This window comes from Apteryx mantelli, chromosome 2 (assembly GCF_036417845.1).
Source record: "Apteryx mantelli isolate bAptMan1 chromosome 2, bAptMan1.hap1, whole genome shotgun sequence".
NCBI classification, from domain to species: Eukaryota; Metazoa; Chordata; class Aves; order Apterygiformes; family Apterygidae; genus Apteryx; species Apteryx mantelli.
This window is the reverse complement of record NC_089979.1, coordinates 86,138,732-86,154,190: the sequence shown is the minus strand read 5'-3', so window position 1 is coordinate 86,154,190 and position 15,459 is coordinate 86,138,732. Positions and strand designations below refer to the sequence as shown.

The following is a 15,459-nucleotide window of genomic DNA, read 5'->3' as shown; positions in this document are numbered from 1 at the left end:
ATCAAATGATAGCAAACCATCAAGATTCAGTGGTGCTACTCATTCATTCTTATATGTATGATCAAACTAATGTTCTTATGAGAGCTCAGTAACTGCATGTATTTTGATATTTTTCCCTTTTAATATTTATAAATTCTACTCTGCAGAAGTTAAGCCTATCACTTGCTGATTAGAGAGACAGCAAAGAGAGAAGAGCAAATTATCTTTGTATATATCCACTTGAGAAAGTTAGACACATCTTGGACTTCAAACTAATTTCTTAGATGGAGTGTGTGAGGATGCTTTGGGGAGGAGAAGTGTGGGTTCATAAGGTAACTATCTGTACTGTCCATTCAGTGATAAAAGGTAGCAGACATATTCACAAAGAACAGTCATTCCAGTTGAACTTTCTTTAAAAGGTAGCTAGAACAAAAGTCATATTTGCATCTGTCTATCCTATACTAGTTATGTGTTTGATATTGTGATAGTAAAGGGAAGTTACAAACCAATTTCAACACCAGAGAAGCAATAAGTAAAATTGATTGTATCATGCAGCACCCCATGAATATCTGAACTACATTTCTCACAGGGAAAAACAAAGATCAGTACTTTCTGTACTTTAGTTTGCTTTTTAAAAACTTAATAAAGGTAAACAGCATATAGGGCCATTGATCTAAAATAAACTAGAAAATTACTGTTCCTTTACATTTAGTTCTGTGAATTGCACAGACTTCTTATACAGACAAATACAACCGAGAACAAAATAAGCATTCAAGTTGAATGGGGATATATTAATAAAACTTTTTTCTAGAGTGCAAATTACTATTTGCCTAAGAGTGCAATAGAACTCATCTGTTAAAGCACTAAGAATAAGAGTGACTCTCCTCTACAGTCAGCGTGTGTGTACTGTTTTCTTAATATAAATGTCCCTAGTAACATATAAGGTTGCATTTGGTGTCTTCTTATCATCTCCTCTCAACTCCATTATCTTTTACATCTAATCAGTGGTACAATAATATGTCATAACATTGTCAAACAGAGGCGATTTCACTTGTACAAAGATTACTGAATAGAATAATTTGGTTTCCTTACCCATTTCAGACATCTCTGGCACAGTAACAATGTATGGTCCATCTGTAAATTTTGGTGCATTGTCGTTGATATCCTGCACTTTGATAATAAATTCAGATTCAGGCTCGAGTGGCTTGTTTGTCCGTCTATCAATAGCTTGGGCATGAAGCACATAGTGTGTCTTCTGCTCTCGATCTAGGCTTTTGGTTGAATGGATGTCTCCCGTCGTGTCATCAATAATAAATATAGTCCCCGCCCCTTCTCCAGTAAGAATGTATTTGACTGATCCATCACCTTTGTCGGAATTGGAGTGCAGCTGTAGAAGATATACACATAAAATGACATATTACGTTCCATAAAAGGTTATTGCGCATAAGATAATATAAACTATAATAGTACTGTTAGCACTTTCTACTAAGCTGTTAACCTTCACACCTTCTGCCATAAATGCTTGTGCATTATTTTTGGCAAAACAACCATTTTACTTTGGGTCATTTCCACCCAAGTGTAGCTCATTTTTTAATTGAGATTTCTGGGATTCTATGTCCAGTCTAGGAAACTTCTCTAAATCAATAATATTTTAGCAACTTTATTTGTTTTGTTTCAGTCCTTTAGCCAGTTATCTTAGAGCTCTACTTGCCTGAAACTCTGCCTTGAGCACTAAACCTGAAACAGCCACACTGAAAATGAAGTTTGCACCGATCGCATTTCAGTCCCATCACTTATCTTGTCTTCTATGGTCCCAAAGACAGTGCCATTTATGGCAAGAGGAAACTGTGTAATGTGGGAGTGACAGATGCCTGTCCAGGATTAGTCTATCACTCCATAAAACACAGCCATTTTTTCTGCTTTTTGTTATTAGGAAGTCACCTAATTTGTTTGCATTTAAATTATTTATAAGGAAATAATGAAATTTGACTGATACTCCTGGCATCTTAACTGTTTCTAATATACACTTTGTGCTATAAAATATATGTAAGCATATCAAATCATTTCTTGAGTAGAACAATGCTTATAATTTATTGCAAAAAGAAGTCTGGGAAAGTCACTAAGTACCCTGGTATATTGACAGCTAATACTAAACAACTATCCACCCAGTCACTGTGCTTGTTGTATCTAAAGAATTGCCTATTTAGATTAAAAATAAACATGTGTTCTCTGGGAGGGAAGAATGATTTTTGCTAGATTGAGAGGCTTTGTGCTTTTTGTTTTTTTTTTAATTTAGAATCACTTTGAGAAGAACAGAATGTATTTATTGAGGTGCACAACGAGAAAAAAGTGACAATACTGAAATGAACTGCCTCAGCTATTGTGCAACTATATTTTGATGTTAAATCAGAAGGAAACATTCTGATTTTAAGTACTCACTCATTCTTTTTCTTATCACACTGTCCTGAATATCTCCCAGTATCTGTTATGTGGCACTACTAACTTTCTATGCAGAATCTGAGTAATCATTCAAACAGAATGATAATTATTGTTTTTAATTAATGCAACACAAGGGGTCAGTTTCCAGATTTTTCAATTCCCAGTTTAGAAACCACTTAGGATTGTGGTACAAAATAAATAACACTTCTGAAGGAGGTTCAAACTTCAGTCCTCTTTTTCCTGACTTAAATCAGAAGATAGAGAGCTCCTGCTATTTTCTCACTCTCTTCCTTCTACCTTTTTTGGGAGGTCTTTGTCTTGCATTTAAGATGAACTGGTTTGCTATTCATAAAAGGAAGAGGCATATGGGGCTTGGTGACGCTTTTCATCATGTCTCTATTAAATCTATGCAATTATGATGTTGCACATAATCTAGATCATGTTCTGTATGTTTTTCTGGGAAAAAGTCTAATAAAATTAAGATCCTCAGCTGATACAAACAAGCCTAACTTCGATGCACATATACTTATCTGCGCTATAAAAAGATCTGACTGAATAATCAAATTAAACTGGGCCACTACTGTGGACCCATCTTTTTTATTTCTGAAAAATAAAAACAAATGAAAGAAGCAGAGAATGGGTCTATTTGCTTGGCTTTGCCTTTAGAAGACAGCATGACAGTCTTACACCTTCCCTTTTCAGTTGTGATGGGCCAAATTCTGGTTACATGCTCATGTCTGATTACGTTCACAAGATTAGTGGACACCAGTAACAAATAATACATTCACTGTAAAATGTCAGACACCCAAACTTCCTATATTTACAAAGCCAAAATGTTTTCTGAAGTGGATTTATTCCTAGAAACAGGAATACCGGGTATTCTAATATTCTAATACTGGTGTGCTGGTATTCTAATTTGTCAGGTAATCAAAATTGTTTTTCTCTTGTTGCTGGTTACTTTTTGATAAAAGGATTTCAAAGTGTTAGTAAATGTTAATGTTCAGATGTTAATATTTGCTTCAGAAAGGCTGACTATAATTTATGAAGAAACCCAGAGAAAATCTTATGCCAATGAATATGTCAAATTTGCTCAGTTAGTGAAGCTATAATAAACTCAGGTTAGACCTACCCAGAACTGAAAAAAGAACAGAAGATGCTCTGACCTCATTTTCCTCTTTTAACTCTGCCTGCATATATTTTGGAGCACATTCAGGTATACCATGTACAGATCCCAGCACAAAACACTGTATTTATAATAAGAAATACATGGGTAAGATCTCGGTTACATAAACAGGTGAGACATCAACAGCATAAGGAACTGCTGTAGAATTTAAGGAGTATGCTTTCTTCCAAAATGTCAAATATCAACTTAGATATTGCATCCTAATACCATACTGCAGAAGGCCACGTTGAGAAATCCACTGCAACAGCATGAAATGCATGGAACATATCGAAAATTAACAACATTAGATTATTGTTGTTGTGCAGAAACAAATAGTTGTACTTGCAATAAGTGAAAAAAAATTAGGTACATCTTGAATTAGAGGGCTTTTATGTCTAACAGGTAATAAAAAATAAGAAATACAAAAGATGCTCAACTGATTGCATAGTCAACAAATTATACACTATTCCTTCTAAATGTTATGTTACCCAACAAACTGATCAACAAAAATGTGGGCAGGAATGCTATTAAAAGATAATTACGTAGGTACAAATAAAACTTGAAATCTTTTGATTTGCGAGTGTCTTTCATACTGCAGTTGTAAGGCAACAACCGGAAACAAAAGAAACTTAAGAGAGTGTCTGTTTTCCTGCTTCCTGATATTTCTTATATTATTTGAAATATAGTACTTTCATTTGCGCCTTTTAATTTCTGATGCTGAATTTTAAATTCACATGGGAAGACTTTGCATAATATTTCTATTGTATAACTAAGGGTCCTTTCCTTTGTGAGTTGTTTTATATTTCAGTTTTTCTGTAAAGTGAAGTAAAAAAGTAAAGTAAAAGATTAAATAAATACTTTTCTTCTTTAATACGTTCATCTCATTACAAATTGGCTCAAGCAGAAGAATATCAAGCCTTCTCTCAAAAGCTATTTGCAGCATGTGTTGTACTGAAGAGAAAGTGCCTACCAGATTAATGAGAGATTGATATCCCTGGGCATGGCACACTTTCTTTTCCCTGCATGCTATGAAATCATCTCCACAACAGGTGGCTTATTCCACAATTTACTCCACAATTGGAGTAGATGTGGTTCACTAGTCAGGGTACGAATACATGGTTTGGGGGGGCTGTACTTCTGCAGTTATGTCTATACTGCTTAACGAAAGACAGCAAGGGAGCAAACTCTAGCTGGACCACAGTGGACTCTGAATCTATCTGGAAATACTCCAGCTGCTCCTCTTTCAGACTCACTTGACAGAGAGGAGGATACCACTATGCAATGCAGACTTAAGCCCTTTACACTCTTTTATTCAGTCGTTCAGACACAACCTGCATGATCTTGGGGAAGTCATTTTAATCCAGATCCCTATAAAATATGCAAGCATTTCATTTCAATGAGAAGCCACCTCCTCCGCCAATGTCTACTGCAAGAGTATGTACATGCTAGAGAACAAGATATTCATGTGCTGTAGCAATGCAAATAAATAGCTTAAATAAACAAAAAAGTCATGTTATTTCTTCCCCTGTTATGCCAATTTAAGTCAGAAAGTTGGAATGTTGCAGTAGTCTCTTAATTCAAAAAGAAATATAAACACATCGCTAACTGAAACATAATTACTCATAACACTGAAACAAGTAATGAGTGTTGAAATATAAGAAAATATGTTGAAAATGTTGAAAATATATGAAAAAGATGCCAAACATCAGAATACAGCTCTCTTGATTTCTGTATCAGAGGTTTAACTATGAATGTGAAAATGTTACTGAAAACGTCTTTCAACTGGCTTTAGTTTCTAGCATAGTCCAGCTCATCTGATGATTACATATCGACCTGTGACATTAACTTTTTAATTGCTATTGAAAGAAGCTTTTCTATTTTTTTTTTTTTGCAATAAGTTGTTTCAGCTAGCTTCAGTAAGCAATCTCTCACCTAAGAGTCCACCCCTTTTTAAAAAATGACTTAGGAGGCCAACAGTTTACCTATCTAACCAGTAGAGTCTAATGCAGCGTACAGTCACCAATTAAACTACATCTTCAGTCTCCCAACTTTCAGTAAGTATAGACTCCTGAATTTCTTGTGAAAATGCATTTGCTATTCTAAGTGCTGAACTGACTTTTGAAAACATTATTTATTGCTATTTGGTTATACTCCTAACGTAACACATATACTAAACATTCTGAATGAGTCCACGACTAGAAAAAGCCAGAGAACGCTTAATTTTCACCCCCTGTTGGGCATTATTCCTGTCTTTATTTCTCTGAATTTTTATCTGTTTAGGGAAGGAAGAAACCGAAAATATTAGCTGAAGAGCATATCTGGAATGTCACCTTTATCAATGCAGCAGGTTCCATTTCTTGACATATTTAATAACAGTTTGGCTTCAGGATGATTTATGATGGTTCTTCAATCTTTAACTAGCTGTTATCAGCAGTGTATGACTGATTTAGGAGAGTAACAAGCAAGGTGTCCTTGTTTTACTAAGACTTACACATTTTTCATCCATTAGCCCAATTACATGCTTAATTTTCTTTTAATATCCCTGCGGAGACTATGGAAGGGCTAAACTTTCCAAAGGCGTGATTTCAAGAGGTATAATTTAAACTTTTCAGTTAATGAGGTTTTTAATATATTTATATTAATTTTCATACCACAGGTCTTTAAATAAAGGTAATTCAATATGCCAGCATATTAATTGCTGTAAAACGAACACAGAGGTTGTAGGCTTACGGCCCAGTTAACATGGTATTGTTCCTGCTAGTGACAGCAAAGCAATCATCAGGTGGCCAAAGCGTAACAGCAAAACAAAATGGTCAGGTGGCTACTGCTTAACTACAGGCCTTGTTCACTACCCTTAATCCTCAGACTTCTTTTCCTTAGTTGTTGTTAGCTAATGCTTAGACATACCACACATTGTAACATTTAGCCACACACATACGACAAAAGCCCAGCAAATGACCACAGGTAAGCAGAAGTTGTTGGACAGTATAGAACTAGGGACCAGTGGGAAAGAAGCATGCCAATGAGCAATATAAAAATAACCCCAAACCAACCCCAAAACTGAGGAGGACCAGAAGAGGAAGAAACCAACACCCTCCTGGTGACAGCTTGGGATGCTCACAACTTGCAGTGACCATCACTCCCCTGTGCTTGCCTAAGGAAGACAGGCAGTGTCCAGGAAACCCCACACGACCAGAAGAGTGCGAAAGAAGCTTGGATATGCAGGGCAGCTATAAGGTAAAAGAGCCTGTCTATTAGTGATTTAATTGCATGATTGCTTCCTCCCCTTTTGCTTTAATTGAACTATCTGGATTACTGGTGTGTTGTGTGGGTGACACATGGATTATTGGACTAGTAATGACTTTTGCAGTATTTTAATTGGACTAGGAATAAAGTCTTGGATCTGCATATAAGATACATTCCCTTCTGTCGAAAACAAAAATTTATGAAGGGATTTCCAAACATGTGCTAAAAGCAAATTTTAAACTGATTTTAAAATCAAGAACTGTTGCACTAATTTATATCTAATGTATCTAAACAGACTAGAAGTGGCTATGTACATATAAACTGGAGATTATTTTGAAATAACTGCATATAATTAACATAAAATTTATTGCTGACAAAGAATAAACAACAAAAATTATAGGCAAAGAATTCCAACAGCAGAACCTGAGTTCTGGTAATGATACCTACCGGTCATATATGTGTACCTTAACTAGAAGAAACTGAGTCACTTTGCCAGAGAGATTCACAGATATTTGTAGAGAAGAAAGTAATGGTGAAACTTGGGAACACTGGGTTTAAATTTTAGACTCCAGAGGAGAGCATGCTCTATTGGTTACGGGTTCCTCTGTCTCCTCTTCACTACTTTGTTTCCAACCACATCTCCTTAACTCAGGCACACACTCTTTCTTCAATATACTGTCTCACTCCTCACATTGCTCAGAACCCAATCTCTATCCCTCTGCCATCCTCATTTAAAGTCTTCCTGTAATACTTTGTTTTCCAGGTTCACAGGGGTACAGTTCTGACTTTCTGCATAAACAGTCTGCTAGCATTTCTCCTATGCTTTGATTCATCACCTATTGTTTTTTAATCCTCTTCTTCCTAGTCCCTCTTCATCATCTCATCTCTGATTCTTGCTTTCCTTTCCTCTAAATCTATCCCCTATTTAAACTAGTTTTCAATTCTATTTCTTTGTTCAAATAGACTGCAACATTCCCTCTCTGGGTCAACTTGTTTTGGGCACCTTAGGCCTTGTGCAAAGATACTCTGCAAGATTGGTACATACAACTTAAAAGTATAGAGAAGTTATTCATTGGCTAATACCCAAAAGATAGCTAGGATTTAATAAGCTACTAGGCTAAGTATAAGTATGCTCCACCCCTAAGAAGACACACAAAGCAGCAGGCGTCACTCAGGAGGAAAAGGATCAGCCTCTGCCACTTTCTGGAATGAATCCTTGATGTTGATGAGTTACCATCTTTATCATGACTCCTTGTGCCCTCCTCCCTCCACCTTTTTTTTTGCCTGTATGATTTTTTTACCATTCCATTTGGTGCTTTTTTCCTCAAAACCTTGAGCTACTAACAATCCTACCTCTATAACTTTACCTTTCTTATCTCACGTGGCTCTCCAGTCTTCCTCACAACTCCTCACAACATGGCAATTTCCTCAGCAGTACAAACAAAGGTTACAGAGCTGGCATATCACAGTTTGGCTGTGGATCACAAATAGCTGTACCCATGCAGGATGGAGGGAGAAGACTGTAAATTCCCACCTTCTCTCCCCAAGTTGCCAACTCTCTTTTTGCACCAACATTCAGACAGTCTCTCTCCCTTGCCTAGCTCCCATCAGTTTTACATTTGAATCAGGAAATGCCTGCAACTTAATTTCTGGACCACCTTCATTCATTCTGTACTTCTCAAAATTGCGGAGCCATTTTAATTCAAACAGGAGGAAAAAACAAAGCCCTTCTCCCTAACACCGCCCCCCCCCCCCCAAACAGCTTAAAACAGGTGTGGAAGAACTCATGTAGAATAATTACGAAGAAAGGAAAGAATACCCTTGCAGTTCCTTTTTGCTAATAAGACATCCCATTACAGGTTCCTTCCTTAGTAAGGGAGTGCAGATGCTTTCAGTAAATCAGGATCTAGAGGGAAACAGGTGGGGGTTTTTCCTCTCAGCTCCCCTGCGTTAAGAGAAGCACTGCTGTAGAGATCCCCTGCTGTTCTGTCTGAGCTGATATAGCTTTGGTTCACCGAAGAAGCGAAGACTTGTAAAGATGGACATTGAAGCTCCTGCACATATGAGTTTGGGTGCAGTGGGGGGAAAGGAGTTCAGCTGGCTGAAAACAGCTCACAGCTTAAGATATTACTTTGAATTAAGGGAAGAGTCACAAGATGAGTTTAATTATTCTGTGACTATTACATATTAACAAATGATATACAAGTAATTTATCTCTGTTGGGAAAAGTGCTTACATTTCACAAACACATAAAATATTTCATATTTTGTTTTAGTTTTATTTCAACAAGTAACAAGATTTTATTATAAAAAGGCATACGTTCTCGTAATTCCTGGCTGCCACTGTCAGACAGGGCTCTCAGCCAGAATCCACTCTCCCTTTTTTCCTTTTGTCTACATATATCTCACCTTGATGCTCAGAAGCCTTTGCCTCCAATTTATTCCCAAACAAAAGCTACTGTTTTTACTTTTTCTGTCTTTCTCTTTTCATTGGACAAACCGATTTGGGGGATTCTCTCCCCCTGCTTCCCCCCCCCCCACACACTTTTGGTAATATAGAAAGCGTGTGCCCTTTCTTTACCAAGTGTACAAGAGAACATAGCTTATCATAACAGAACTTAGAAAGAATTAGTAAACAAAGACTGATTTACTCATTTATTAAATTATATTCAGTTCTTGCCATTATGAAAAAATATTGTATTTGCAAATTATCATATGCTTAAAATGTACTTTATTCCATAAGCCAGGTAGATATTCCATTTAACATGAAATAGCATTTAAAATGGTAACGCCATCTCTTCTTTGAATAAATTAATAATTGTAACAGAAAAAGAAAATATTTCATAATACCAGTTGCTGGGCTTTAGTTGCAAGGTACTGAGGATAATTTCTAATTTCCTCAGTATCCACCTGGAGCAAAGTGACACAGTAAAGAGCAAGTAGTAACACCACTATTCAATTCCTCAGGGCTTAAATATTAATGTAAACAGGTTAATCTCATTAGAGTCAGATTAGTTTTGCAATGAAACTGCATATGTAGTAATTAAATTCCACATACTTGTATTTTAGCTAGCATGCATATTTCTGTCCCTATAGAAAGTACTAGAAACTAATACTATGAGATTGAAATCTGTAGTGGAGACTAGTAAGTGAACTAGAACTAACATCAAATGACCAGGAAGGAAAAAAGAAAAAAAAACAAAAAAAACTTAAAACCTTTCAAAATATTCTGTAGCAATTACAGCATTTGTAGCAAAACAAGAACAGCAAGAACTAAAAGATGGAGTACTGTAAGAATCAGTTAATTCAATCCATTAAATGGTTGATTTTGTTATTCTCTTTTTTTTTCTTCTGTTGCAGCTACTATGTATTTTGAATAAATTACTGTCTTCAGCTTTGTGAGCGGGCGCACCCATTCAAGTAGAGTGGCGCCAGGTTCCCTCTGCCGTTCGGCCGTCCTTGCCAATCAGCTTCATCAGGGAACACCAGGGCCCCCCGCACCACTATGAGCGCAAAGCCCACCCGTGTGTCCAACCGTGAGGAATGCCAACCGTATTCCCAAACAACATGAGCTACGAGCTTTTAACAAAGGTCAGGAAATTTCATTAAAAAAGAATGTACGCATAATGTTACTTAACTGTTGTTACTCAAGATGACGTACTTCATGCTTCATGACAAACACTGTAAGTGCAGATATGTACAAAGAACTGATGTTACAATACCAAAACAATAAATAGAAGGTGTTTTATCTTCTCTCTAACAAGAACAGTAATCATGCTGTCTTCCTTTGATGTTTATGCAGACACAGCATGCAATTTCAAATAAATGCTACAGTAACTTAGCAGTAGTAAAAAACACACATAAAACAATTCTGAATGGAACTCACTGCAAAATCAGAGTCTAGCTGATGCTACTGAAATGTTCATTGTGCCTGTGCAGTAAAAGCATCCTCAGATTTGCCGCAGACTTGCTTCCTTTGGTCTGAGCTATAAAATACGTTGTAATGAAATATACTGCTCTGGGCAATGTCACACCTTTTGATGGAATTCTCAGAGGAAATCATTAGCCCAGGAGATAACTATATTATCCATAGCAGTGTCCACAAATTGAGAAGAGGCTATTCCACATCCATGTCAAACAGAGGAAGAAAATACAGAATTGCAATTGCCCCCATCTGGTGAATCGGTTTTCTCAGATAGAAAAAAATAATTGGATCACAATCAGCCAGGAAATCAGAACTGAAACAGTATTAACTTCACAGTATAACACTACATACAAACACCTGTTCTTGCAAGATGTGCTCATTTGAAGTCCAGTCCTTCGCTGCTACTTTTGGGGTACTGGATAATGGCAAAAGTATGAAGGTGCATATGCAATCACATCTGAAACAACTTCAGGTATACTAAAGCTCACAAAAAGAGGACTCAAGTGGATGACAAGAAAAACAGAAAACGGAATTCTAAAACAACACAATAAATGTTTATGTACAAAACCGTTTTTGTTGTTTTTTAAGAACAGTATATAATTTTGGAAAAATAGATTCTGAAATTGTATTTTCAGTGTAGTATGTGTCTAAAGCAATATATAAGAAAAATACTTTAGTGCTACTTAAGTTTTCATCTGAACTTTTCACAGCAGTAGACTTTCATTTCAGACATCTTTTACTCGGGCGAATGATATGATAGGCACACAAACTGCTTGTTTTTCAAGAAAGTAGCTTTACAGGTTTTACAGAGCTAGACAGGCATCCTGTTTGCAGAACAAGCTGACCAAAATCTTCTGAAAGTATGCCATAACTATGCAAATATACTTTTTTGCAGGTACTAGGGCTAAATGTCTACAGCTTATTAAACTATTACTTTCAAACAGATCTGAAATTAATTTGGCCTTTTTGGTTGGTACATTCTAGGAAAAAGAAAGATTTATTTTCAAATAGAAAACAAAACAAGATTCTTCTCTGTCCAGGATTGCTCTGTAGCCAGGATGATTGTTTCAGAGTGTGAACATATCACAGAATCACAGAATCGCTGAGGTTGGAAGGGACCTCTGGAGATCATCTAGTCCAACCCCCCTGCTCAAGTAGAGTCACCTAGAGCATGTTGCACAGGATCGCGTCCAGGCGGGTTTTGAATATCTCCAGAGAAGGAGACTCCACAACCTCTCGGGGCAACCTGGTCCAGTGCTCTGTCACCCTCTCAGTGAAGAAGTTTTTCCTCATGTTCAGATGGAACTTCCTGTGTTTCAGTTTGTGCCCATTGCCTCGCGTCCTGTCGCTCGGCACCACTGAAAAGAGTCTGGCCCCATCCTCTTGACACCCTCCCTTCAGATACTTGTACACGTTGATAAGATCTCCTCTCAGCCTTCTCTTCTGCAAGCTAAACAGGCCCAGCTCTCTCAGCCTTTCCTCATAAGAGAGATGCTCCAGTCCCCTAATCATCTTTGTAGCCCTTCGCTGGACTTGCTCCAGTAGTGCCACATCCCTCTTGTACTGGGGAGCCCAGAACTGGACACAGTACTCCAGCTGTGGCCTCACCAGGGCTGAGTAGAGGGGGAGGATCACCTCCCTCCACCTGCTGGCAATTCTCTTCCTGATGCACCCCAGGATACCACTGGCCTTCTTGGCCACAAGGGCACATTGCTGCCTCATGCTTAACTTGGTGTCCACCAGCACTCCCAGGTCCTTCTCCGCAGAGCGGCTTTCCAGCAGGTCAACCCCCAGCCTGTACTGGTGCATGGGGTTATTCCTCCCCAGGTGCAGGACCCTGCAATTCCCTTTGCTGACCTTCATGAGGTTCCTCTCCGCCCACCTCTCCAGCCTGTCCAGGTCTCTCTGAATGGCAGCACAGCCCTCTGGCGTATCAGCCACTCCTCCCAGTTTTGTATCGTCAGCAAACTTGCTGAGGGTGCACTCTGTCCCTTCATCCAGGTCATTGAGGAAGAAGTTGAACAAGACTGGACCCAGGACTGACCCCTGGGGGACACCGCTAGCTGCAGGCCTCCAACTGGACTCTGCACTGCTGATCACAGCCCTCTGAGCTCTGCCATTCAGCCAGTTCTCAATCCACCTCACTGTCCACTCATCTAACCCACACTTCCTGAGCTTGTCTATGAGGATGTTATGGGAGACAGTGTCAAAAGCTTTGCTGAAGTCAAGGGAGACAACATCCACTGCTCTCCCCTCATCTACCCAGCCAGTCATTCCATCAGAGAAGGCTATCAGATTGGTTAGGCATGATTTCCCCTTGGTGAAGCCATGCTGACTACTCCTGATCACCTTCTTGTCCTCCACATGCTTGGAGATGGCTTCCAGGATGAGCTGCTCCATCACCTTTCCAGGGATGGAGGTGAGGCTGACTGGCCTGTAGTTCCCTGGGTCCTCCTTCTTGCCCTTTTGGAAGACTGGGGTGACACTGGCTTTCTTCCAGTCCTCAGGCACCTCTCCTGTTCTCCATGACCTTTCAGAGATGATGGAGAGTGGCTTAGCAATGACATCCGCCAGCTCCCTCAGCACTCGTGGGTGCATCCCATCAGGGCCCATGGATTTGTGGGTGTCAGGTTTGCTTAAATGATCTCTAGCCCAATCCTCCTCCACCAAGGGAAAGTCTTCCTTTCTCCAGACTTTCTCTCTTGCCTCCAGGGTCTGGGGTTCCTGAGGACTGGCCTGAGCAATAAAGACTGAAGCAAAGAAGGCATTCAGTAACTCTGCCTTCTCTGCATCCTTCGTCACCAGGGCACCCACCCCATTCAGCAATGGGCCCACATTTTCCCTAGTCTTCCTTCTGCTACTGATGTATTTGAAGAAGCCCTTCTTGCTGTCCTTGACATCCCTTGCCAGATTTAACTCCAAATGGGCCTTAGCCTTCCTCGTCGCATCCCTGCATACTCTGACAACGTTCCTATATTCCTCCCAAGTGGCCTGTCCCCCTTTCCACTTTCTGTAGACTTCCTTCTGCTGGTTGAGTTTTGCCAGGAGCTCCTTGCTCATCCATGCAGGTCTCCTGCCTCCTTTGCTTGACTTCCTACTCATAGGGATGCTCCGATCTTGAGCCTGGAGGAAGTGACGCTTGAATATTAACCAGCTCTCTTGAACGCCCCTTCCTTCCAGGGCCCTCACCCATGGGATTCCTCCAAGTAGGTCCCTGAAGAGGCCAAAGTTTGCTCTCCTGAACTCCAGGGTTGCTATCCTACTTAGTGCCCTGCTGCCTCCTCGCAGGATCCTGAACTCCACCATCTCATGGTCACTGCAGCCAAGGCAGCCCCCGACCTTCACATCTTCCACCAGTCCTTCTTTGTTTGTTAGTACGAGGTCCAGCAGCACACCTCTCCTTGTTGGCTCCTCCACCACCTGTGTCAAGAAGTGGTCACCAATGCTCTGCAGGAACCTCCAGGACTGTTTGTGCCTAGCTGTGTTGTCTTTCCAGCAGATATCGGGGTGGTTGAAGTCCCCCATGAGACCCAGGGCCTGGGATCATGAGGCTACTTCCAAATGACTGTAGAAGGCCTCATCGACTTCCTCTTCCTGATCAGGTGGCCTGTAGTAAACACCCACAACAGTGTCGCCCATGCTAGCCTGCCCTTTGATCCTTACCCATAAGCTCTCGACTCGCTCTTCATCCACCCCTAGGCACAGCTCAATACATTCCAGTTGCTCTCACATAAAGAGCAACTCCACCACCTCACCTTCCTGGCCTGTCTTTCCTAAAAAGCACATAGCCATCCATGACAGCACTCCAGTCATGCGAGCTATCCCACCATGTCTCTGTAACGGCAATGAGATCATGGCCCTGCGACCGCACACAGATCTCTAGTTCTTCCTGTTTGCTCCCCATACTGTGTGCATTGGTGTACAGGCATTTCAGAGAGGTGATCGAGCATGCAGGTTTCCCAGGAGGGGTATATTGTATTTTAGAGCATGGAGTGGCCATTTGCAATGATATTTATTGATGTAGACTGACCACTAGATATTAATGTAAGATAAGTGGTTATATCTCTGTTATACTATATTGCCTTTATTCTTTACTAAGTAAGGAAAATCATACTATGCTCTTAGTACAGAACTTTTAATTTTTTGTTCTCAAAGTCTCATTGTGCATCAGAGCAGTTTCATTATCTCTCTTTTAGAGATGGCTAATCTGAGGTCCACAGACATGAAATGAATTACCAAATTTACCCAGAGACAAGAAAAAAAAAATCAGATTTTAAATGAATGCTCTGTTGTTATAGTCAACCAAATAATCTCTCAGCTCCTCAAGATCTAGGCCACGTTGCTGCTTGACTTTTTTGTATGCTAGCCAAAAGCCTGGCTTTAATGGGTATGAACAAATAATCAATACCCGGGTCCATTCTACTTAACTTCATAGCGTCCTGTTCTTGCTGCACATGCCTTTTTTTTTTCCCCTCTGATGTCATATGTCACTAAGCAGTGCATAAAACTATTTCATGAACTCTAGACATTTATAAAATTGACCGGTGTCCAGTTTTCAGTATCTCCTCAAAATCACTGTCACCAATAACTTAATTTAAAATAAACAGATCTGTAACTGTGGTAATAATTTAGATTCATGGATCCTTGCAGGAGGCCCATTAATTTGAGTAGGGATCCAAGTGCCTTGATGATGCCCTGTTACTTAAAGA

The 15,459-nt window shown here is 39.5% G+C and overlaps 1 protein-coding gene across 2 annotated transcripts in view; it reads right to left on the bottom strand.

Moving 5' to 3' along the window:
• CDH18 (cadherin 18) overlaps positions 1-15,459 on the bottom strand; it is a 186,081-nt gene that overhangs the window by 140,972 nt on the left and 29,650 nt on the right. For both annotated transcript variants that reach the window (XM_013952442.2, XM_067292404.1), the window contains exon 2: positions 1,072-1,366. In XM_013952442.2, coding sequence (XP_013807896.1) covers positions 1,072-1,366 — 295 coding nt within the window. The remainder of the gene's footprint in view (positions 1-1,071; positions 1,367-15,459) is intronic.